At 40.1% G+C, this 25,418-nt stretch overlaps 1 protein-coding gene across 2 annotated transcripts in view; it reads right to left on the bottom strand.

Moving 5' to 3' along the window:
* LOC117431585 (PH and SEC7 domain-containing protein 2-like) overlaps positions 1-25,418 on the bottom strand; it is a 214,679-nt gene that overhangs the window by 58,350 nt on the left and 130,911 nt on the right. For both annotated transcript variants that reach the window (XM_034927050.2, XM_058996025.1), the window contains exons 4-6: positions 21,088-21,330; positions 18,895-18,975; positions 16,378-16,490 (exon numbers count right to left, since the gene is read on the bottom strand). In XM_034927050.2, the coding sequence (XP_034782941.2) occupies positions 16,378-16,490; positions 18,895-18,975; positions 21,088-21,330 (437 nt within the window). The remainder of the gene's footprint in view (positions 1-16,377; positions 16,491-18,894; positions 18,976-21,087; positions 21,331-25,418) is intronic.

Genomic DNA, 25,418 nt, shown 5'->3' with positions numbered 1-25,418 from the left:
CACTGAGAGAACTTCTAAGGACCTATGGGGTGAGTAGCTGTGAAGGACAGACTAGAGCAAGATCATTTACAGCCCTGTACATGAGTAATACAACTTTCAAATGAACTCCAAATAGCAGCCAGTGAAGTGATTCCAAATAAAGGCAAGATGCCAGTCTGCTTTGTTGTGTCGGTGTGAGCTGGAGAGTTCTGGACAAGCTGTAGCCTGCTCAGAACACAACCAGAAACAAAGCTTTCACTCAGGAAGAGCTATTTAAAGAATGCTTGATCACATCTGTTTGTTGGATTAAATGAAGCAGTATGCACACATTTACAAAGGACGCACCGCCTTTAATAGTGTAACTTGAAAGGGCTTCAAACCGTCCACTGTTTTCGCAGACGCAAAATGTCAGCAACACACGCCAACTACTGTTCTTCACTCTTGAAAGATGACACATAAGACTATTTATATATGCAGGCCCTTTATGAATCATACTGTAAATGCATTTAACTAATATAAATTGTTAAAGAGAACAGTTTTGTGGATATCAGACTTTTTTAATCTGGCAAAATATAATTTAAGTATCACCAAATAGTCAACTAGAAAAGTGTCAGTCGACCCAGAAACATGTCTACGGCTGGCGACTTGAATTTAAAAGCCACTTCTGAACACAGACTTATAAAACACCTTAATGAGACAAAAACAAACAACAAAATGTATTTGAGTAATTGCAGAATGATTGGAAATCTTGAATAGGGCCAATGCAGTTATTTATCTATAATAACACACTCGTAAACCAGACAGTGTATGTTGCGTGCGTGTGTTAATGTTGGTGTATAGATATGGCTGCACGGGATATAAATGGGTGTGTGCAGCACGGGTTATTTAAAATGTATAGTTGTATTTAAGCACGAGGATTGCACATCACTTCACGTGCATTTAAAGTATTTAATATGTGAGCACGAGGTTGCACATAATTAATTCACGTGCTGGGATTCAAGTGAATAATTAATTAGTAATTGAATCCCGGCACAACAGTATGTATAGATGCATGTTTTACTCACTCGGGGTTGTGTGTTCGCTGAGTGGAGAACAGGTGTGGAAAAGGAGGTAAAATAAAATATAACAAAAAGAATAATAATAATAACTGTTTGACTCACCGTGTTTGTTTGTCTGTCTGTCCACAGTTTTGTTTAAGTGTTAGTCCGTTTTGTTTATCTGTTTTATTTGGCGTAAAGTGCCGTGTCCTGTCTTCTGTTTGTTTAAACCTTTTATTTATAATAAACCGCGCAACAGCGCTTTCATCATTTCACCTCATCTGTCCTGTCTGTGTATTCATTTCCTGGTTCTGATGTCACCACTCCGCCAGCCGTGTGACATATGGTGTGCTGCGTGGGATAACGGCACCTCCAAGCGTCAGACCAAGAGAGGTGTTTTTGTGAAAAAAAAAATATATCTATATATATAATTCTTTCCCCTTTTGAAAAAAAAGGGGGAAATGGAAGGCTGGAGAGACAGCTGCCGGAACCTGGAGGACCTCCTCGGGGGCCTCGAGGACCAAGACTGGTGCCTTGCCTGTGGGGTCTATGGACACACAGTGAAGATCTGCCCCTTCCAAGAGGAGGAGGAGGAGGAACCAGCCCAGGTAGGGAGGAGGAGTAAGAAGAGAAGTGGGAAAGGAAAGCTGCAGCAGCAACATACAATACAGAAATGCACACAGGGGCGGGGCACATTGCCACAGTCCCCATGTGTTGCTACAACTGTTTAAATAACGTACCTGCCATTTTTCCTTTTCATTATTAATATCCTGATAACTGTTTACACATAACTTTAAAGTCTGTTTCAAAGTTATTTTCAAAATGTCCGCTCTATTGCACTGGGGTTTGAGATCTGTCCTCTGAATCACTGCAGGAAGTGCAATAAAAAATGGAATAAAATAAAACAACAAATGCTCTGGCTTTTCTGTTCCATACCACATCATGGCTCGTTACTGCTACCTGTTTGACAATGTGGGAAATAATCCTTATACCATCAGTGCACAAGAGGTTTGAAACAGAGTTTAAAAAGTTGTCAGGATGTGAACATTGACAAGAAGTAGTACAGGTACGTTATTTAAACAGTTGTAGCAACACGTGGGGACGTGTACCGCTATATTCTTCAGAACCCTACTACCTGCTCTTCAGGACTAACGACACTGTCATTATCCAGAGTGGAATACATGTGCCAGCCACTGGACATGTCCATGCCAGTTCTACAGTCTTTAATGTATTCATCTTTCTTAAAACCAGGGAAGATGAAAGAGAAAATACCCCTACCAAATGATATGTAGTGGCATTGCTGGCAGGGACACTGCAATGAAATAGATGGGCCTGTAGTGACAATGCTGACAGGGACACTGCAATGAAATAGATGGGTCTGTAGTGACAATGCTGACAGGGACACTGCAATGAAGTAGATGGGTCTGTAGTGACAATGCTGACAGGGACACTGCAATGAAGTAGATGGGTCTGTAGTGACAATGCTGACAGGGACACTGCAATGAAGTAGATAGGTCTGTACAAGGGGGTGATGGTAGTAGTTTTGGAACAGTAATCATTAAGTCTTGGTTGTGTATTGTACTGATACAGTTCAGTATTATCGATGATTGTATTTTGGAACAGTAATCACTTAGTCTTGGTTATGTATTTTACTGGTACAGTACAGTATTTTCGGTGACTGTATTATCGTATTATAAAACCTGTTTCTGACAGGGATAAGAAGCTGATCATTGCCATGGCTACTGAGATGTTCCTTTCTCTTCTTGTAGATACCCATCCAGAAAGAGATGCTGGGGGTAAAGTGCCATGTAATAGAACTGGGAATCAAAAAACATGCATTATATTTATATAAAGGTATGGCTTTATTTTAAAAAGCCAAAAAGCAAAAACCAGAGAATAAGAAAGTGTGTGAGTGAGTGAAAGATAAACAGAGTCTCAATTAAAGAAAACATTCTAAGCATAATTATCCGGAGGGTTTAAATTATCATACAACCCTAAAGATAGTATAACCACAGAGTATCACTGCTACGCAGTCATAAGACTGATATAGCAACGTGTTGCAATGAACCAATGCACACTTGAAACCACACTGACAGGGAGCTGCTAGAACTAAATCACTGGGCAAAACTTGTTCCAATTGCCTTGTCCTTGCTGGCAAAAACCATTTAAAATAAAACTACAGTAGAACCCGAGTTAGGAACACCAAACTAATGAACTGACAGGTCTACCCCACTTTCAACCCGAAGTATGGAAACCAACCATGCGTGTAATGTAACCAGATAGGCGCTCCTATAACAGTATGTGTACACATTTATTAAAACCATTGAAAACTGAGTTACGGACATTTCAGACTTCCGAACAACCTCCATTCCCACGGTGTTCCTGACTCTGAGGTTCTACTGTATTAATTAGGACTCGCTCTGCGCACCACGCGGCTGCGCTTCTACAAGGTGAACCAAGGGGTCATGGGGGACATTATAAAAAGGGGACATAGCGATGTGATCTGTTCCTTTGTGAATGGTTAACTTAATGACCCGAAGGAGAACCTGTGTGAAACATGAGTGTTTTGTTTGTTTTCTGTACTGTAATTCACCACGGTGAATAGGTATTCACCACAAGCACTAGAGCACGCACTTTGGACTGGTGTTTGTGTTTGTGAATGTGTTACGTGTGGGTGAACTAAAAACGGGACTGTTATTATTTCAGTGCCAACCCGCAGATTACAAATCAGAAATACAAGCCGCTGTATTGCTTCATTACCATTGTTATTATTTACTGTTGCTTTGCTATCAGGCCATTGGACAACAATGCACCTGGATTATAAATGTCTGTCTGTTTATTTATCAATGCTGCATTACCTTCACCTACACACAGTTAACCACTTTGCAACAGGCGTTTACTCCAGTCTTTAATTAACTCCTATTTTTTGAAACAGGTAAAACACCTGTTCATTTTACAAAACTACAGCCAAACAGCAGAGTAATATAATGCAGGTTCTCTTTGGCACTTCAAGGGGTTTTGTTTTTCATTTTGTAACATTAACACAATTTGTTCTACTTTAAAAAAAAGGAGTTAATGAAAGAATAGAGTGTTTGAGTAATAATTTCTAGATATTCAAGAAAGTCTATGCGTTCTGTAAGTCAATTTGATATGACCAATTCAGCAGTTGAGAATTGTACAGGGCCTTCATTATACTCCCAGCATTGAGTATTGAATCTTCCATGACGGATGGGGTGACCAGATTTTCAAAGCTCAAAACCGGGACACATTGTTAAATAATTGATACGACTAATTAAACCTGTTAAATATAGGCTATTTAATGGTTATTAAATAGGCAGCAGTGTGGAGTAGTGGTTTGGGCTCTCCTGTTGTACCCTTGAGCAAGGTACTTTACCTAGATTACTCCAGTAAAAACCCAACTGTATAAATTGGTAATTGTATGTAAAAATAATGTGATATCTGTATAATGTGAAATATTGTATAATGTAATATCTTGTAACAATTGTAAGTCACCCTGGATAAGGGTGTCTGCTAAGAAATAAATAATAATTGAAATAGCCATCCTCTCACTCTTAGAATTTTTTTTTTTAAAACAGCTAGCTAATTTCAGTGCTCTCCCAGGTGTATAATTGGTGGCTAATCAGTTTAACTTGCCAGATTGAGTTATATATGTATTGCTACGTTTATTATTATTATTATTAGTAGTAGTAGTAGTAGTAGTCGTAGTAGTCGTAGTAGTAGTATTAGTATAAGAAGAAGAAGAAGAAGAAGAAGAAGAAGAAGAAGAAGAAGAAACAAATAAACATAATTATAGATTCATATTCAATATAAACTAAATGAAAACGCATGCCGCACTGAGGAATAAGCATGTATGCCTGTGTTAATAAAAATAATGTTCTTGATTACCCGAGTACCTTTTTTATTTTATTTTATTTTCACTGCAGGTGCCATAAATTTAATTATATAGGAAGCGGCTGTTTATGCTATTTTGACAGAAGGTATCTGGAGTGTGTCGCGTGACAGGAAGTGTCTGAAAACCAGGACTTTTTAAAGATTCTGTCAGAACACCGGGACCTTTGATGGAAAACCGAGACTGGTCACTAGGATAGCATTTTTGTAAACAGATGGTCAGTGAACCTCCAAATTTGAGGGGCTGCCTTGGTACCCTTCTAACAATGCAGAAGCCTATCGTGTAAGAAACCATAATTGCCTACCACGACATAGAGAATTGAGTTCTCAATTATTAGTAATCTATGTTTTGGACTGCATGGTGCTTGTCAGCAGTGCGTTGCACAATATAAAGCTCTGAATGCAAAAGAACGCGCGCCATAATAAAGCATTAAATCAGCAGATAAGCAGAGAGGAGGATCCTTTACATGAAGCCTGGGGGCTGGTTTCATTTGAAAGAAACAACATTGCATAATGTGATGTAAAATATTCTAAGAGCTGGAAGAACATGACACGCTGCAATGGAGAAACAAAGCAGTTCAGAGCAGCACACCAAGTTTGACTATGAGTTGCATTAACCAGCATGTGGTATGATTTATGACGTTATGAAAGTCAGTGTACTGTAATATATCTATAATAAAGTTTTCCTAAGTGACATAATTCTGTTTTGGGATTGCACCATTTCCACAGTCTGACGTTATTAACGCAATGAGCAATCGTCTACAGAATAAAACAAACTCCCAAGCGGAACATCAATATAGAGATTATAACCTGATGGTCCACAACATTCTATTAGTGTCAAGCATTCTAAACATTTTCCTCCACAAGACTGCACTTCCTTCCTGAATTACAGGTAAAGTGACAGGTGGGTTGTATGCTTCCCTTTGGAAACTATGCAGGGTCTTGTAACAATGGGAAGGTACTACAAAACATACAGTAGCCCCTATGGGCCACAGTTATGACAGCACATAATGTGGCAGTCTGCATGCCAAACTCCATACCAGTGCTTTCAGGATGAGCTTATCTGTTTTACTCTGTTGGTTGAAAGGTTGTAAATACTCCATATTTCCAATGGGCTCTTGCCCAATGCAGAATGCAACCAATCACACACTCCTTTACCAGAACAGAAATAAGCCATACAGTTCTGTTCCATGCCACACACACAGGGGCTGGACACAGCATTAGAAACACACATGTACATAGGGGTAGCTTCGAACTGGACGGATAGCAAAGTGAGAAAGTTGACCTCAGAAACTGAAAGTCATTTAATTGCATGTCACAGGATTGGGAAGTGATTGGGAAGTGTGTGGTTTCAGATGGACAGAAGTGCATTTACAACTGCAACCCATTAACATATAAATACAATTTAAACCATTACAAGAAGTTTTAGTGCACTAGCAGCAACGTGTTACTAAACAGTATGCTCACAAACAGAGACCAAGACATGATCTAATACATGCTTTACTACTTTTACCTCAACTCTTTGATTCTGTCAGATTGATAGTCCTTCTAGCCTACATGACTGAGTGACTGTGTCAGTACTGGCATGTATCACCCTGCTGCAAGGCAGTTTCAGTCATGAGTGGAGGGCAGGTGCTTGGTTCATTCAATCAATCTTTATTTCTTATACACCACCTTTCGTGATAAATCACCTGAAAGCACTTTATAGATCAAAATTACAAAAACGAATACTATACAAAACAATTTAGAGAAATAGTCAACGATAAGATGATAAAATACCCCTTTAAATTACAGTGCCTTGCATAAGTATTCACCCCCCTTGGACTTTTCCACATTTTGTAGTGTTACAACCTGGAATTAAAATGGATTTAATTAGGATTTTTTGTCACTGATCTACACAAAATAGTCCATAATGTCGAAGTGGGGAAAAAAATCTACATATTTTTCAAAATTATTTACAAATTAAAAACTGAAAAGTCTTGATTACATAAGTATTCACCCCCTTTGCTGTGACACCCCTAAATAAGCTCTGGTGCAACCAACTGCCTTCAAAAGTCACATAATTAGTTGAATGGAGTCCACCTGTGTGCAATTAAAGTGTCACATGATCTCAGATTAAATACACCTGTTTCTGGAAGGCCCCAGAGTTTGTAGAGAGAATATCTAAACAAACAGCATCATGAAGACCAAGGAGCTATCAAAACAAGTACGAGATAAAGTTCTGGAGAAGCACCAATCAGGGTTGGGTTATAAAAAAATATCCCAAACTTTGAACATCCCCCGGAGCACCGTTAAATCCATTATTAAAAAATGGAAAGAATATGGCACAACCGCGACTCTGCCTAGAGAAGGCCGTCCACCAAAACTCAGTGAACAGGTAAGGAGGGCATTAGTCAGAGAAGCAACCAAGAGGCCAATGGTAACTCTGAAGGAGCTGGAGAGATCTGTAGGTTCTATAGACATTGTCATCTCAAATATATTGCAAATGTCATGGACTTTCTTATGTTATGTTCTTATGATATTGTATCAGGAATCTACATTGAATGAACTTTAATCTAATTTGTCTAGCTTTGCCTAGAGATAACGATCAACCTAACACCTTGAATGCACCAGGCACTCAGGAAACAAAAGGCAAATCAAAACCGTCTCCATGATTTAATTAACCCGTCTAGTAAGAGAGGTGGTTTAGAATAGGAGTCTGAAAGAGAGAAAAATAGCTTAGAGATTTAAGACAAATTTCACATCATACTGATTTAATACCACTATGAGTACAAGATGCAAGCGTTTTTATTCTTAAATTGCCTAACAAGTATAGAATAACCCAGGTAATAAATCCCTAAGAGAATTAAACTGTTTGCAATGTCTAACCAAAGTCGCAACCCGACATGTTTGGTGTCTAAAGAAATGTAATTTTTTATGGTAAAAATAACGGGAATTCAGAATAAAATCTGAATTATTTAGCAAAAGTTATGCACGTTTTAAAAGTTTCCCCTTTCCAGATTATGATAATGAACTAATCAGACAGAGGAAGGGGGGAGCAATCAATCAAGATTTCAAGCCCATTCGCTACCAAATAGCCAATGGGCATGCAACGGGAAATTCAAATAATCTCTTTGTTTGAAAAGTATAAAACCCCTGCTTTAGCCCCAGCTCCTTGTCCCCAGCTCTACCCCCCTACGCTTGCCCTCTAATCTGAGTCCCCAGCTCTACCCCACTACGCTTGCCCCAGACCTGCGTTAGCCCTCTAATCTCTGCCCCAGACCTGCGCTATCCCTGCTTGCTCAGACTCTAAGAAACTACAAGACTGCACCTGGAACCCTCAGCTCTCAGTATTTATCCATCAAGGTTGGGGGCCCTGACACTCGGAGAAACACAAGGTAACAGAACGCTGAAAGTGACTGCTTTTCAGGCTAGGTAACAATACTCTTACTTATGTATTGTGTGACCCCTTGTTGTGTCAGTATGTACTAGTATTTATTTGGTAAATTGTTGTTCTCTTGTAATTCTTTTAATGTGACATTAATTGTGTAACTGTTTTGTGTGATTTTCAAACTTATATTGTTGCATGCTTAATAAATACGATCTTTCTAAGAAGAGATTCCCAGTATTGAATCATTCGCTCATGTTGAACAAACACGATTTATGAACTTTGAACAGTCTGGAACGTGGTCTATTTTTGGCTTGTTGTAATGTGTAAATCCGCCATCGTTTTCAGAGAGCGATATTAAAAACGGGTTTGTACATTATAATAGGACACCGTTTATTGTAGAGGTCCCACCGAGATCTTGACTATCGAAGGTATCTCTTTATCCCCTACAGTTTTTGGAGGTCCTTTAATTTATTGCTCTTAAGAATATATTAACTGCCTACAATAGTACCCACAGATCCACAGCTGAGATGGGAGAAACCGTCCATGGGACAACTATAACCCGGATGCTCCACAAAGCTGGGCTTTATGGAAGAGTGGCGAGAAGAAAGCCATTGCTGAAAAAAACCCATATCAAATCCGGTTTGGATTTTGCCAAAAGGCATGTGGGAGACTGTCACAAAGACGGCCGGAGTGGGTGGCGTCAGACCAGAAGCAGGGAGTAAACAGACAGAGACTTGGGGTTTTGGTGGAGCTGAGCGAATGGTTTCGCTCAGCATTTAATAAAACAGCACAGAAAATAAAAGGTTTGAACAGACAAAAACACGGGACACGGCACTTGCGCCAAAATAAACAGACATACAAAACGACTAAACACTAAACAGACGGTGCAGGACAGACGAACAAACACGGTGAGTACAAACAAAACACTTATTATATTTCACTTTTACGATTTTACTCCTTCTCTCTCACCCGTTCTCCACTCTCTGAACACCTAACCACGAGTGCATGCTACGTGTCTCTATATATACTATTGTGCTGGGATTCAATTACTAATTAATTATTCACTTGAATCCCAGCACGTGAATTAATTCTGTGCAACCCCGTGCTCACATATTACATTTAACCAGCACGTGAAGTGATTTGTGCTCTCCTCGTGCCTAAATACAAATCTACACTTTAAACACACGTGAAACACAGACCCGTTTATATCCCGTGTACCAATCTATACACCAACATTAACATACGCACGCATACATACATACACATAACACAAATGCACACAGGGGCGGGGCGCTTTGCCACAGAGACACAGCAAACATGTGGAAAAAGGTTCTCTGGTCTGACGAGACCAAAATTGAACTTTTTGGCCTTAGCGCAAAACGCTACGTGTGGCGCAAAGCCAACACTGCTCATCACCCTGAGAACACCATCCCCACGGTGAAGCGTGGTGGTGGCAGCATCATGTTATGGGGATGCTTTTCATCGGCAGGGACTGGGAAACTGGTCAGGATTGAGGGCAAGATGGATGGAGCCAAATACAGGGAAATTCTAGAGGAAAACCTGTTTCAGTCTGCAAGAGACCTGGGACTGGGACGGAGGTTCACCTTCCAGCAAGACAATGACCCTAAACACACAGCCAAAGCTACACTGGAGTGGATTAAAAACAAGAACCTGAATGTCTTAGAATGGCCCAGTCAAAACCCAGACCTCAATCCGTTTGATAATCTGTGGCAAGACTTGAAAATTGCTGTTCACAAACGGTCCCCATCCAACTTGACAGAGCTTGAGCAATTTTGCCAAGAAGAATGGGCATAAATTGCAGGATCCAGATGTGCAAAGCTGGTAGAGACTTACCCAAAAAGATCACAGCTGTAATCGCTGCCAAAGCTGCTTCTACCAAATGTCTTTTTTTTTTAATTAACTTTTGTGTCACAATAAAAAATATTTTGCACCTTCAAAGTGTTAAGTATGTTAAGTATGGCAAAAATCCCAATTAAATCCATTTTAATTCCAGGTTGTAACACTACAAAATGTGAAAAAGTTCAAGGGGGGTGAATACTTATGCAAGGCACTGTACATACATTAGAATAATAAAAAATAATACAAAATAATTATTTTACTATAGAAAGCAGTGACAAAAATAGGCAGTACAAAAAAATAATAAGTAGAATAAAATAGGATCATACCTTTTCCCTTTAAAATACACATGCTAAATTATAAAAATGTGTTTTTAATCTGACTTTAAAAGCAGCAAGAGATGGTGCCTCCCTTATAAATCATGGCAGATCATTCCACAACTTTGTGGCTCTAAGCTGACCGCTCTGCCACCTGCCTTCTTTCTCTGTATCCTTGGAATACTGAGTGAACCTTCATCCTGGGATCTACGAGAGTGACTAGGGGCATACGGGATCAGCAAGGCCATTTAAAGCTTATAAGTTAGAAGCATAACCTTAAAATCAATCCTAAACCGGACAGGAAGCCAATGCAAGGCTGCTAACACCGGGGCCATGTGTTTGTGCTTCTTTGCCTTTCAGCCTTCAACAGAGGAGAAACTACCTAATGTAAAATCAGATGGATTTATATTATTTAGTTGATTCTGTGATCCTAAAAGCATCATTTCTGTTTTATCTGAGTTTAGCATTAACCACTTCTATGCTGCCTAACGTATCTGGTACATCCTCAATAATGTTTGCTCAGTGCTGCCTAACGTACCAAGTATGTCCTGATTAAAAACACGTTTAAAATAAAAGAAAAAAAAAAAAAACACTGGACTGCCGTTTTTTCACTTGGGATCAATCATCTAGAAGCTTTTACAGATAATATGTGGTTGGTGGTTCTAATTTCATTATGTTACAGTGATAAAATACCTTCGATGAGACACAGTTGTTAGACCTAATCTACAGCCTGCTTGAATGCTAGCGCTGGCCACCGCTATGATGCACCCAGAGCACATTTAAAACAATCTGTGTGCAACTTTTCTTTCTCTGCAATAAGGATTGATAAGAAAAACAGTTCTCTTTGATTAGGAGCCATGTTACCAGCTTGTGTTTTGTGGAATTAGCTTTGAAGTGACGCACCTGCATTTCTCTGCACTGTATGGCATTCTCTTTTTTTGATGTGACAATACAGAAAGACCCTCCTACTTCTGAGCTTGTCATGTCGACATTATTAAAACTTCTCACGTGTGTGGGGAGGCAATTAAAACCTGTGGCCAAAGACACTCTATGATGTGGCTTCATTATTCAAAGGTACTCTATGATGTGGCTTCATTATTCAAAGGTACTCTATGATTAAGGGCAGCAGTGTGGAGTAGTGGTTAGGGCTTCATTATTCAAAGGTACTCTATGATTAAGGGCAGCAGTGTGGAGTAGTGGTTAGGGCTCTGGACTCTTGACTGGAGGGTTGTGGGTTCAATCCCTGGTAGGGGACACTGCTGCTGTACCCTTGAGCAAGGTACTTTACCTAAATTGCTCCAGTAAAAACCCAACTGTATAAATGGGTAATTGTATGTAAAAATAATGTGATATCTCGAAACAATTGTAAGTCGCCCTGGATAAGGGCGTCTGCTAAGAAATAAATAATAATAATAATAATAATGTGGCTTCATTATTCAAAGATACTCTATGATGTGGCTTCATTATTCAAAGATACTCTATGATGTGGCTTCATTATTCAAAGATACTCTATGATGTGGCTTCATTATTCAAAGGTACTCTATGATGTGGCTTCATTATTCAAAGGTACTCTATGATGTGGCTTCATTATTCAAAGGTACTCTATGATGTGGCTTCATTATTCAAAGATACTCTATGATATGGCTTCATTATTTTTTTCTCCAGTGACGTCTGAGATCAACGATCAGAGGCTCAAATGAACTAAATGTTTTTTTTGTTACAGCTCCTGTTTGCAACCTTGTACAGTCGCCACTGCTTAGAACGGGCTTGTTTGTGATTCGCCCGCAGTAAGCGATGGACGGTATAAACTCCCACACAATAACCTGACATTCAAAATGTCCCCCATCACCAGTACAGTAAGCAAAATAAAATAAGTGTGCATGCGGTAAAAATTCTTTAAGACACGCGTAACACTAATAAATAAAATGTATTAAAACCTATGAATGTAATAAAAAGTGCAAAAAAGTAACACAAGTGCATAAATGTACAGCTACATTACTGCAAATTGTTTCCAGCGAAGAACTCTGTGATACGCATCTGGACGATCTTTTTTTGCAAGTATGGACTGCAAACTTTGTCAGCGTTTTCTACAAAATCCCAATTCGGCTCTATATCTGGATGCTGCTCCATAGCACGCCGCAGTGTTACAAGCGCAGCACGCACGCTTACGTCATCGGTGTCTGTTTCAGGCAGAGCGTCCTGGTCGCTAAGGTGACACAGCCGAGAATTCTTCCTCTGACATCCCCTCTGGTGTTGTCAGAGTTTCAGTTTCGGTTGTATTTTCGTCAGCACTCTCCTCAACTACAGAAACCCCAGCTTTTTTGAAGCAACGGTACATTGTTTGCTGACTGACAGAGTTACAGCTCTTCCCAGCCATGCTTGCAGTTGAAGTCAGTGCTGTTTTTTCAAACTGTAAACCCAACACTGTGTACAGGGATTAAATAGTCAAGGTACAGTACAGTTTGGAATGTCCTGAAAAAGAAAGAAACCACTGGTGTCTTCAACGACCAGGTTGGCCAAGGAAAACAACAGCAGTTGATGACAGAAAAATGATCAGAGCTGTGAAAAACAACCCTAAAATAAGTGTCAGTGAAATCACCAACAACCTCCAGAATGCTGGGGTGAAAGTGTCACAATCTACTGTTCGCAGAAGACTTCGGCAGCAGAATTACAAAGGCTATACTGCAAGATGCAAACCTCTGAGAAGGAGCGGGCTCTGGAGGCAGGGGAGCGTAAAGGAGGTAGAGCCAGTCTTCTAGTGCAGGAGGAGAGGAAAGGTCGAGTGGGGGTGTAGGGAGAGATGAGGGTCTGGAGGTAGCTGGGTGCAGTCTGGTCAAGGCATCTGTAGGCTAGTACAAGAGTCTTGAACTGGATGCGAGCGGTGATCGGGAGCCAGTGGAGTGAGCGAAGCAGTGGAGTTGCGTGGGAGAAGCGAGGCAGAGAGAACACCAGGCGAGCAGCGGAGTTCTGGATGAGCTGGAGCGGACGGGTGGATAGACACATACAGCAGTATATCAACCCTAGATCGATCAAGCAACAGTTTGCACCTCCATACCTTGCATTCACATAGATTTCAATATCAAAGACACTGCTTACACAGTAGTAGGCTAGGCTACTGATTACTGTATTGATAAATTTTGTCGGCGTTTTGAATGTAAAATGTACAAAAGGTGCTTCTTTCTTATTCCACTGCCCGTTCAGCCCATTTTATTTGAGTTGAATTAATTGCCCCTCAGGTTTGTCAAGCAAGTGATTAATAGATAGATAGATAGATAGATAGATAGATAGATAGATAGATAGATAGACAGATAGATAGATAGATAGATAAATAGATAGGCTATTAATCCAGCTGGATTATTAATATTATTAATTATTGTAGTTGTTGTTAATGTATGTATGTATTTTCTTATAACAGATGCCCCTACCCATGGCAACTTACAGTTCTTACAAAAAATAAAAACACATTACAAAAATCAGATCAGTCCAGATACGGAGCAATAGTGGTTTGATAAGCGGAATCACGGCTAATACTGAGAAAGAAAAACAAAACGGATGGTACTGTAACAGAAAACAAGAAAGTCAAAACATGTAAATTAATTAGAATAGGTAACATGTACTCATATTTGTGTGACACCTGTCAATTATGGAGACAGAAGTAGAGAAATCATAAACTCACTTCCCAGCAAACAACACAACATAGATACATCTGTTTGAATTCTGCAGAATCTGTGCTGGCCCTTTAAATATTTAGCTTATTAGCCATGCTAATGCCTGTGATAATGATAAACATTAGATACAAATGTATGTATGTGCACAAATCTCATATGTTTAAGCATAAAATTATTTTGAATGAAAATGGCTATGTTTTGCAATAAGCGTGACAGGCTTGCAATGTGCAGCATGTTTCCATTACATGCGTTTAGCCCTATCCTCAGCAACATTGGCAAAGGGCTGCAGTGCCCAAGGGCTCAATCCGTAACATATCCCTGTAGCTGCATTCTCCAGAGGCTCCCTTTCCTTTTCATGCCCCTCCCCTGGTAATTCCACACACAGGTATAGTTAACAGTTAACTTTTTTTTTTTAAGTATTGTTATTTATTTCTCATTGATATCAGAAGCATACTCTGACACCCACGATCTGCATTCCATGCTATTGACTATGCCATACAGGTGTGGTAGGAGCTGGGTGCGTGGTGAGTGGTGGGCAGTTGGAAGGGGCTTTCAGCAGGAGTATGAGTAAGGGATACACATGTGATGGCTAGCTCCATGCTGAGATTCCAGTCTTCGGGGCTTCCGAACAGAGTACTGTTTTCAGCATTGTGGGTTTGTTTTACAGTCCACACTTCTGTAAATATGTTTATGTATAGTGTAAGGAGCACGGGTCGGAGCTACTCAGAACACCGGCTGACAGGCGGGTTTCTGTTAAATAAAGAGTGGAGTTTGATGCTCCAGAGATATTTTGTCTATCTCCTTCATGTTGACACTTATCCAGTTAGATACAATATATTTTTTAAGTTATATGTTGAATAGCCTACACTATCCTGTGATCCATTGTTTCATTTCTCCATTTAGTAGCTTATTTATATATTTGTGGAGGTGGGCATGCAACTTCGGGGGTGCTTTGATTCTGCATTCCATCTGCATTCCATTTGAGTGTAGACTCGTCTGAGGAATATTGGTATGTACTGTACACCTATGATAGCTGCTTGGCAGGGTATTATTAACAGTCCATTGTCGTGTAGTATTCCAATTCTGCGCATTCACACGTTGCTCTTGTGCATTTCTGCTATATTGGTAATGAATGCGCAGGTGGTTTTGCGAGACACAAACACATTTGCGAGTTGAGCAAAAAACTGCTATTTTCCAAATTCGCGCAATTGTTTTGTGCCGTGTTGGAAAATATCAATTCTTGTGCAAAAGCACTAATTTTTGCAAGGCACAAATTCTGCGACAGGATTGCGCATCGCTTTGAGTATCTGGGCCTATATCTACAATGACACAGTAGTGCAACAGTGCAAGGATAGCGCATTAGCTGAGGATCCAGTAACGCGGTGCGTAGGTCAGTCCAGTGCACAGGTTTACCCCAGTTTGGCTGTTAAACACATTTTCTCCACTAGCCAACAGAGAAAAGAAAACAGTAGCCCATCATAGTTTATTCTAATATACTTAACTGTTACACACTGCCAGTGTCTATTTAAAAATGCACTGTATACAACATTGATATACCATTTCAATTTCAAGACCACGTCACTAACATGCATAAAATATTTTCGAAACAAAGCTGTTACAGGAGGAGAAAGGCAGACACAGATCAAGCACATCCTATATACCTATTTTGCTAAACTTAAATAAATGACCAACAAAATAATGATATACCGTACAGGAGAAAAGAAAGCAAAAGAGTTTACCTGCGCTGGGGAATATAGCTTTAAATCTCACGAGCAAAAACAACCCTTCATTTCTAATTGTAATCTCGTTTACAATCCTCCCTCCCTGTCTTCTGAGTCTCCAATAGAAATGTAGGAATTTGCTCCCACTCAGTAGCTGGGGGTGGGTTTAGAGTATTCAGAACTAATCAATGCTAGATACAAGTCAGGAGGTGTCTGAACTGGGAAAGGAGTGAAATCAACGTCAATTGGAGTAGCCATTTCAAGTGTTTTCCTGGGGTTTATTAGATATACACTGATTTCATTATTTTGGTTGCAGGGGTGTTTTATCAGTGTTTATCGGTTAAAACAGAAAAACAAGATATCTGGATCTAAACTGGGTTAAGAAAGTTCTCAGCCCCCATGCCTTTCTTTTCAGGAATTCTGAATTGCAAACAGCCTATTGCAGATAGTTCAGCATTGTAAGAGTGCAGGTAAAGCTGCATCGATTCGTCTGTATGGACTGTGTGAAGGAACACCTACCTTCTGAGGTCACACCCTCCGCATTGCACTGGCAGTATCTCTGAGAGAAGTGGATGAGAACGCGCTCTCTTTCTTGAGTCTCACCCATTAAAGGAAAGGCTTTCAGAAATGTTCTGGAAGTACAAACAGGAGAAACGGGTTAAAGAACGGCCATTCCACCAGCACAACACACAGCAGAGTAAGAATACTAATGACTGCAATTCTGTAGATGTGTCATTCCCTTCTGTAGCTGTGTTTGTGCAGGGACTGCCAAGGAAAATGAGCTCATAGCTAAATCTGGGTGCAATGCATCTTACAACATGTCAAACACTGTACGTCCCTGTCAAATAAACACATTAATAATAATAATAATAATAATAATAATAATAATAATAATAATAATAATAATAATAATAATAATAATAGGGCTACACATAAGATTAGCCATATAAAGATATCTACAAAAAGGGTCAAGTTACACAAGTCCAGTAAATCTAACATGAATGGCAATCATTTGTATATCTCACATTTTCCTATATCAAAGATGCTCCATGCACACACTTCAGTGCTGCATCACAAGTTCACCATATTCTTCGACAGGTCATGTGAACAGACAAATGTAAATTACAAACTGTACTTTAAACACAGCCTGGAATTATGATGGACTGTACTGTATAACAGAAATGTTTATGTATTATAGTTTATTACTTACAATATCTGTAATATTAGCATATACAGTACTGTGCAAAAGTTTTAGGCAGGTGTGAAAAAATGCTGTAAAGTAAGAATGCTTTCAAAACTAGACATGTTAATAGATTATATTTATGAATTAACTAAATGCAAAGTGAGTGAACAGAAGAAAAATCTAAATCAAATTTGGTGTGACCACCCTTTGCCTTCAAAACAACATCAATTCTTCTAGGTACACTTGCACAAAGTCAGGGATTTTGTAGGCATATAGTCAGGTGTATGATTAAACAATTATACCAAACAGGTGCTAATGATCATCAATTCAATATGTAGGTTGAAACACAATCATTAACTGAAACAGAAACAGACTTGTAGGAGGAATAAAACTGGGTGAGGAACAGCCAAACTCAGCTAACAAGGTGAGGTTGCTGAAGACAGTTTACTGTCAAAAGTCATACACCATGGCAAGACTGAGCACAGAAACAAGACACAAGGTAGTTATACTGCATCAGCAAGGTCTCTCCCAGGCAGAAATTTCAAGGCAGACAGGGGTTTCCAGATGTGCTGTCCAAGCTCTTCTGAAGAAGCACAAAGAAACGGGCAACGTTGAGGACCGTAAACGCAGTGGTCGGCCAAGAAAACTTACTGCAGCAGATGAAAGACACATCATGCTTACTTCCCTTCGCAATCGGAAGATATCCAGCAGTGCCATCAGCTCAGAATTGGCAGAAAACAGTGGGACCCTGGTACACCCATCTACTGTCCGGAGAAGTCTGGTCAGAAGTGGCCTTCATGGAAGACTTGCGGCCAAAAAGCCATACCACCGACGTGGAAACAAGGCCAAGCGACTCAACTATGCACGAAAACACAGGAACTGGGGTGCAGAAAAATGGCAGCAGGTGCTCTGGACTGATGAGTCAAAATTTTAAATATTTGGCTGTAGCAGAAGGCAGTTTGTTCGCCGAAGGGCTGGAGAGCGGTACACGAATGAGTGTCTGCAGGCAACAGTGAAGCATGGTGGAGGTTCCTTGCAAGTTTGGGGCTGCATTTCTGCAAATGGAGTTGGGGATTTGGTCAGAATTAATGGTCTCCTCAATGCTGAGAAGTAGAGGCAGATACTTATCCATCATGCAATACCATCAGGGAGGCATCTGATTGGCCCCAAATTTATTCAGCAGCATGACAACGACCCCAAACATACAGCGAAAGTCATTAAGAACTATCTTCAGCGTAAAGAAGAACAAGGAGTCCTGGAAGTGATGGTATGGCCCCCCACAGAGCCCTGATCTCAACATCATCGAGTCTGTCTGGGATTACATGAAGAGAGAGAAGCAACTGAGGCTGCCTAAATCCACAGAAGAACTGTGGTTAGTTCTCCAAGATGTTTGGGCCAACCTACCTGCCGAATTCCTTCAAAAACTGTGTGCAAGTGTACCTAGAAGAATTGATGCTGTTTTGAAGGCAAAGGGTGGTCACACCAAATATTGATTTGATGTAGATTTTTCTTCTGTTCACTCACTTTGCATTTTGTTAATTGATAAATATAAACTATTAACATGTCTATTTTTGAAAGCATTCTTACTTTACAGCATTTTTTCACACCTGCCTAAAACTTTTGCACAGTACTGTATATAATTTATTTTTATAGCTACTGAATAGAAAATACCATTAAAAATCAAATGCACGTTTCATCTAAAAGTACAGAATTACAGCAATACATATTAGGTACAGGAACTGTTTGGTTAGCTCTATGAATTTTAAACACAATTGGAATTAACTATTTTTAAATATGTGCTGACACCCCAGCTTGTGATTCGGATCCACTCTGTCTGCATGCTGTGAACTCACCTGAGTGCTCTGTCCAGACTCAGGCCCGTGAAGTCAAAGAAACCCACGTATTCTTCAGCCACCAGCTTGCTAAACTCATTACTGTGCACAAAAACATGAGTCATTAGGTGGTGGGTGGATCTCAAACATGCAGAGATTATCAGACCTGTTTCCATGCAGGCAAGAAGATGAGTAATCTCTTCACACACCAGTTCATAATGCTATCTGATCACTGACATCCTGCTGCTTCAACACAGACACTCTAGTAATTATGGGATACGGATACCATCACTGGAAAGCCTCTCAACACAATCTTTGCTTCCTTCCACTGCCCAATGAAGGCTGAGATTATATTATAGGGCTCGCTTCAGGGTCCGCATGTAGGCTACTCACCCCTGATTTACAGCTACTGACTATAGAACTATACGCCAAAGAAGGGTATAATGTAGTACTTAAAAGAAACAGCAAACTACTAAATTACTTAAAGGCATCGAAAAATATATTTACCAAGTTTCTTTTCAGTACTACAATAGGTGCATCCAGTCAATAAATACAGTGCTGCTTCGTGGCCTGCATATTTCCTGTTCTATGGCGCTGTGGCGGAGTGTCCCGCCCCTTTGTTTATTATTTATTTATATTATGATTTATATGTTTATATGACGACGAAAACTGATATTATTTGTTATTGTTTTATATATATATATTTTAAAAATCTCGAGAGGATGCGTGACTGATCAGCTACTGATTTATTTAACTAGCTGACAGTCATGCATCCTTATTAAACTCGTGCAGACTATGGCCGAGGGGTAATAAGATAATTAATTAATAGCTAGTTAACCCCTCGGCCAGAATATAAAGGACCCACTCTCGGCTTAGAGGGGGAGAGTGTCAGAGGAGAGACGCAAGTCTGTGGGAAAAAGAAATAAACAATTGCTACGTATGTTGGTTTCGCAACCAGCATACTACTTGTTTAGTGTTTGTTTGTTTGGCCCTTGTGCCCTTTTGTTTAGTGTTTTGTTTTGTATATATCTTTATTTCCTTTATTATTTAATAAAGTACTGAGCGTCGTAGCGCCTCAGTTTCACCGCCATTCCTTGTTTTGGTTTCTGTTCTGGTCTGTCGTCACCCCTCCAAAGCCACCCTTTCACGGGCGCTAATCAATCAAACTATAATAGTGTCAATATACATGGAAACATTCTACAGCATATATATGCTGCCCTTCAGGAAATTTAGATTAATTGACTCTGTAGAATTCAAAATAAGGCAAATGTGGTATTTTTTGATTGAATACCATATTACAGAGTCTTTACCGCTATGGATAATGATATAAAACTTTACCACGGTAAATTTGAAAGCTCTTTTTGCATGGTTATACTGTGCAGTCTTCCATGGTTTGCCATGTTTTTATATGTAAGAACATAAGAAGAACATAAGAAAGTTTACAAACGAGAGGAGGCCATTCAGCCCATCTTGCTCGTTTGGTTGTTAGTAGCTTATTGATCCCAGAATCTCATCAAGCAGCTTCTTGAAGGATCCCAGGGTGTCAGCTTCAACAACATTACTGGGGAGTTGGTTCCAGACCCTCACAATTCTCTGTGTAAAAAAGTGCCTCCTATTTTCTGTTCTGAATGCCCCTTTATCTAATCTCCATTTATGACCCCTGGTCCTTTTTTCTTTTTTCAAGTCAAAGAAGTCCCCCGGGTTGACATTGTCTATACCTTTTAGGATTTTGAATGTTTGAATCAGATCGCCGCGTAGCCTTCTTTGTTCAAGACTGAATAGATTCAATTCTTTTAGCCTGTCTGCATATGACATGCCTTTTAAACCTGGGATAATTCTGGTTGTTCTTCTTTGCACTCTTTCTAGAGCAGCAATATCCTTTTTGTAACGAGGTGACCAGAACTGAACACAATATTCTAGGTGAGGTCTTACTAATGCATTGTAGAGTTTTAACATTACTTCCCTTGATTTAAATTCAACACTTCTCACAATATATCCAAGCATCTTGTTAGCCTTTTTTATAGCTTCCCCACATTGTCTAGATGAAGACATTTCTGAGTCAACATAAACTCCTAGGTCTTTTTCATAGTTCCCTTCTTCAATTTCAGTATCTCCCATATTATATTTATACCTCTCTGGGCAACCACACTTTGGTACTGTATATGCATATCCATTGACAAGTGTGGTAATCTCAATCTCAGAGGTCAAGCTTACTTCTTGCCAAGGTGGCGCGCTACATCACAGCGCTTGAATCCCTGCAGATGATAGAGGCGCTTGGCGAGTCTGCGGGCAGCGTCGGTGTCAGCCTTGCAGCCGTTCACCAGCGTGTCCATGCTGCCGTGCTCCAGCTGCTCCACACTGCCCTGCTCCAGCTGCTCCATGCTGCCCTGCTCCAGCTGCTCCACACTGCCCATCTCTGAGTCAGAGTCCGATAAGACATCCTTCAAGTTTGCGTCGCTGCAACACAACGACAAGGAGAGGAAAAACTGAGTCATGGCTGCACTCAGTTATTCTTTTGCCTTTTTGGGAGAAACTGCAAACAGAAAGGCATTGTTTTCAATTACCTAGGAATGCAAGAATATTAAAAACAAATGCACTGCTAGGCACCTCATGGTGCTGGCTCCTACTAATCTGGATTACATTACATGTGTCTAAAAAATGCCGCTACTGAGCCGTCTCAGAGACTTTTAAAAGATTCTTTAAAATACCCATTCACACAGTCATAACCCTTTCACACAGCCAAAAGGATCATGTGAGTACAACTTTCAAACCTGTCAGTCAACAGATCATTTTTATGGCAACGACGATTTGCCCATAAATCTCAGCATCACGCACGTCCCTTCTATTTGTGAATTCACCTCCTCGGCACCCGTAAAGTTAACACTTCCTTAACTTATTCCAGACTCCAATTACTACCTGGTTCTTGATCAGCCATTGCATTTGAAAAAAATGAAAGCGTATAACAAAAAATACCCAACACGTCCGGTATACAGTGACGTGGGATATTGGCTTTCAATCCACGCCCACTATAGCGCTTCAGTGCCTGCATAGCATTTCACACAGGAGTTAAAGACGGTTCAGTGCCGTCTCTGAACCACCTCGCAAGGTGGTTCAGAGACGCATTAAAATATGACGGCTCTGTGACGGTATAGGCAATTCACACAGACCACAATACCGCATCAGTGTCGGTTCTGAGCCATCATAACTCATCTGTGTGAAGGAAGTATCAGACAATTAGAACTGAAGAGCAGCTCCTGAACTCAAAGTTCAAATATACATTATATTTGAACCATGAAGAATGATGGCAAACACCATGAAAATAAAAAGGAACCAGAAAAAACTAAGAGTATGTATTTTAGTTATTTCTCCATGACCTGCATTCACAGTATCTACATAAAACATACTGGGGTTTTTTAACCAATTAAAAAAAGCCTTTGAGAAGCTCTGCATTAGATTACTTGATAAACTACAGCATTGGTGTGTAAATGGAACAATATTGAATAAATACAATAACCTTACACTGCACACCTCCTACTGTACAAAGTGTGCAGCTGTTTGACAAGCAAACACTTGACAATGGTTTAGGGAGAATTCTTAGCTCTTTAAACATTCCAACTTTACTCTCAGTCACAACACTCCAGATATAGTGTTTGTTTTTATCAGTCAGCCCCACAAATTCCTTTTCAGGAAACAGCGCAGGGCGCAGGGAGAAGCCAAGAGTGGTATTGCAATGCTAGATATGTATCCGTGCACAGAGCTGCCTGTTTCATTCCAGCACACAGAGAGGTATTGCAATGCTAGATATGTATCCGTGCACAGAGCTGCCTGTTTCATTCCAGCACACAGAGAGGTATTGCAATGCTAGATATGTATCCGTGCACAGAGCTGCCTGTTTCATTCCAGCACACAGAGAGGTATTGCAATGCTAGATATGTATCCGTGCACAGAGCTGCCTGTTTCATTCCAGCACACAGAGAGGTATTGCAATGCTAGATATGTATCCGTGCACAGAGCTGCCTGTTTCATTCCAGCACACAGAGAGGTATTGCAATGCTAGATATGTATCAGTGCACAAAGCTGCTCGTAACATTAAAATGTTTTTTCATTTGTCCATCTCCATTGCTAGCCAGGAGCTTTAAAAACGATGCTTCTCTGTGAAGTGCTCAGTCTTCATCTCCAGTACAGTACCCTAGTGTGTCGAGTTTACTTTCTTCACCAATCAGGAAAGCAGACAGTCCCTGTGATGCTACTGTAGGGACTTGGCTCACGATGTGTACAAATGTGCTTAATCTGAATCCACAGCACTCTCCACACATCATAAACCCTGTGCTTGCAGATCAGCTTTTAATAAACAAGTGCTGTAACGTACATATCACCCACCATGACAGTACAAATTGTAACGTTTATCACCACCCACTTCCCCCGAATGTAGGCGATACATACACGTGTACGTGTGACACAAGTTCAACAAAAAACGCTTTGTACTATTTATACAGACTCACAAACCTGTATTGGAAACTTGCAAATCTGCTTCTAAGAAATCAAAACTCACAAATAAAACACCATTGTTATACGCAGAGGCAATGCAAATCTTTCCCACTGTAAAAGCATGCAAAGTGTAATAGAGCACAGTGAAAGCCAGGTAAAGCATAGGTAAGCATTGTAAAGTGTAGCAATGTATGGTAAAGCATATTTAAAACAAAAAAGAACCATGGCAAACTATAGTAAATGCATAGTATAACTATGGGAAAACTACTGTCCAAATGTATCGTGGTAAACAGTGGGGTGCCTGCACAGTTTTATGGTTTGTCTTGATGGACAGATTGGCTTTTGGAAATGAATTAACTGCAAACTACGTAAAACCTCTTCAAAACTCTCTTTACACACACAGCCAGATTGCACTTATTTTAATATGCAGTAAGGTAATTCATATAGAAAATAATTACAGTCTAAACAATAATAAACTAATATAAAATTGTACTGCAGCTGTAATACTGTATATTGCTAGAACGATAGTCTGCCGTTTGGCATTTGCCCCATAGTTGTACACCAATTCACCATCTGGAAAAGTCCTGTTTCATAAATATCAAACTGTATGTTAATTATAAAATGTTGCAGAGAGTTTCAGTAATAATGAGCAAGACAGAAAGGTTATGGAGAACCAAAAGGTGCTTCTGTATCCAGGAACATCAAGTTAGTGTTTCTCAGGGATTTGTGAGGAACCCTGACAGCCCTACACAATATAATGTATGATGGGATGTGTTTTAGGCTCTGTATAACCCTTGTGGACCAACAGAGTTCAAACTTCAAAGAGTTTTTCTTATATTTTAATTATGACAGTGCCGAATTTCCTACACATACATTTTAGAGCTTATTCGGCTCTTGCACTGCAGTTATCTTGGAAATGCATTCGGACATTGACTGCATGTTCTTTATTTAGCATTGCTCGTGTAAATAGCCCCATTCCGTTACCCTAAACCAGAATACACTGTGCTGTTGGACTAAAAATGGCAGAAGTGGATAATCGAGAGCGGCATGATAATCATGAAACCAATCAGGCCTTCCTTCTCCAGAGGCCTAAGTTACAATCCGGCTCAGGACATGAGTGAAATTCATTTTGTGGTCTCAGCCCAGCACCTATCCTCATTAAGCAAGTCTAAACACCGTGCCAACTTACAGCACACCTAAAATGAGTAGCAAAGGGGCGGAGATGCTGGGTTTCACAATTTCAATCAAACAAAGAAAAACTATTTAAATTAGGCTTTTCCCAAAGCCCCCCTTTACAGCTTAACTTATTAAAATTATGGTGAAATACAGCCTAAAGTCCTGAAACGTATCATAAAACATGAATAAAAAAAAACATTGGAAACTGTGGTAAATCATAGAATAGCCATGGGAAAAACATGGGAAAACTGCACCATTAACAGAAGCAAACTAGGGAGCTGTTGGCAGCAATGCTATGAAGTTCCTTGATTAAACTTAACATCTATTGATGTTTTTTTTTTTTCAAAGATTCAATTGATGCTGTCTGATGATTGCTGCCTGAAGTCAGCATCTGGAATCATATTGTAATCTGATCGATCACCACCTTGGGACGTTAACTTCTGATTGGCTGAACAAACAATTCCAATCTAATATGCACAGTATGGGTAGAGGCATTTGGCTAACTCTCCACACAACTTGACTCAGTGTCATCTTGAGGGAGCCCAGGACTGGATAGCAGGCAGGGAGTGTTCAGGTCAGGACTGAGGTGCGCTCACCTGCAGAGCTGTGAGGGGAAGCTCTCATGGTGCCGGCATGCCTGTAAACAGGAGACAGGAGACAGCTTGCCTGTGTGAATCACACACATTGTGCAGGCTCCGTCATACACAGAGGAGTGGCTTCTTATTGCACACGGAGCAACAGTGCTTTAGTCTATGAATGCTGTAGGACTTGTATTCAGTAATAAGTGCACCACAGAAGACAACTTTAGGAATGTAAGGTTTAAAAGAACTCCTATGATACTGACCTACTTAGTGTGGGCAACGTAACAACATCCTCCTGAA

Source organism: Acipenser ruthenus, chromosome 22 (assembly GCF_902713425.1).
Source record: "Acipenser ruthenus chromosome 22, fAciRut3.2 maternal haplotype, whole genome shotgun sequence".
NCBI classification, from domain to species: domain Eukaryota; kingdom Metazoa; phylum Chordata; class Actinopteri; order Acipenseriformes; family Acipenseridae; genus Acipenser; species Acipenser ruthenus.
Note: the sequence above shows the minus strand (reverse complement) of the source record. Positions and strands in the feature narration are given on the sequence as shown.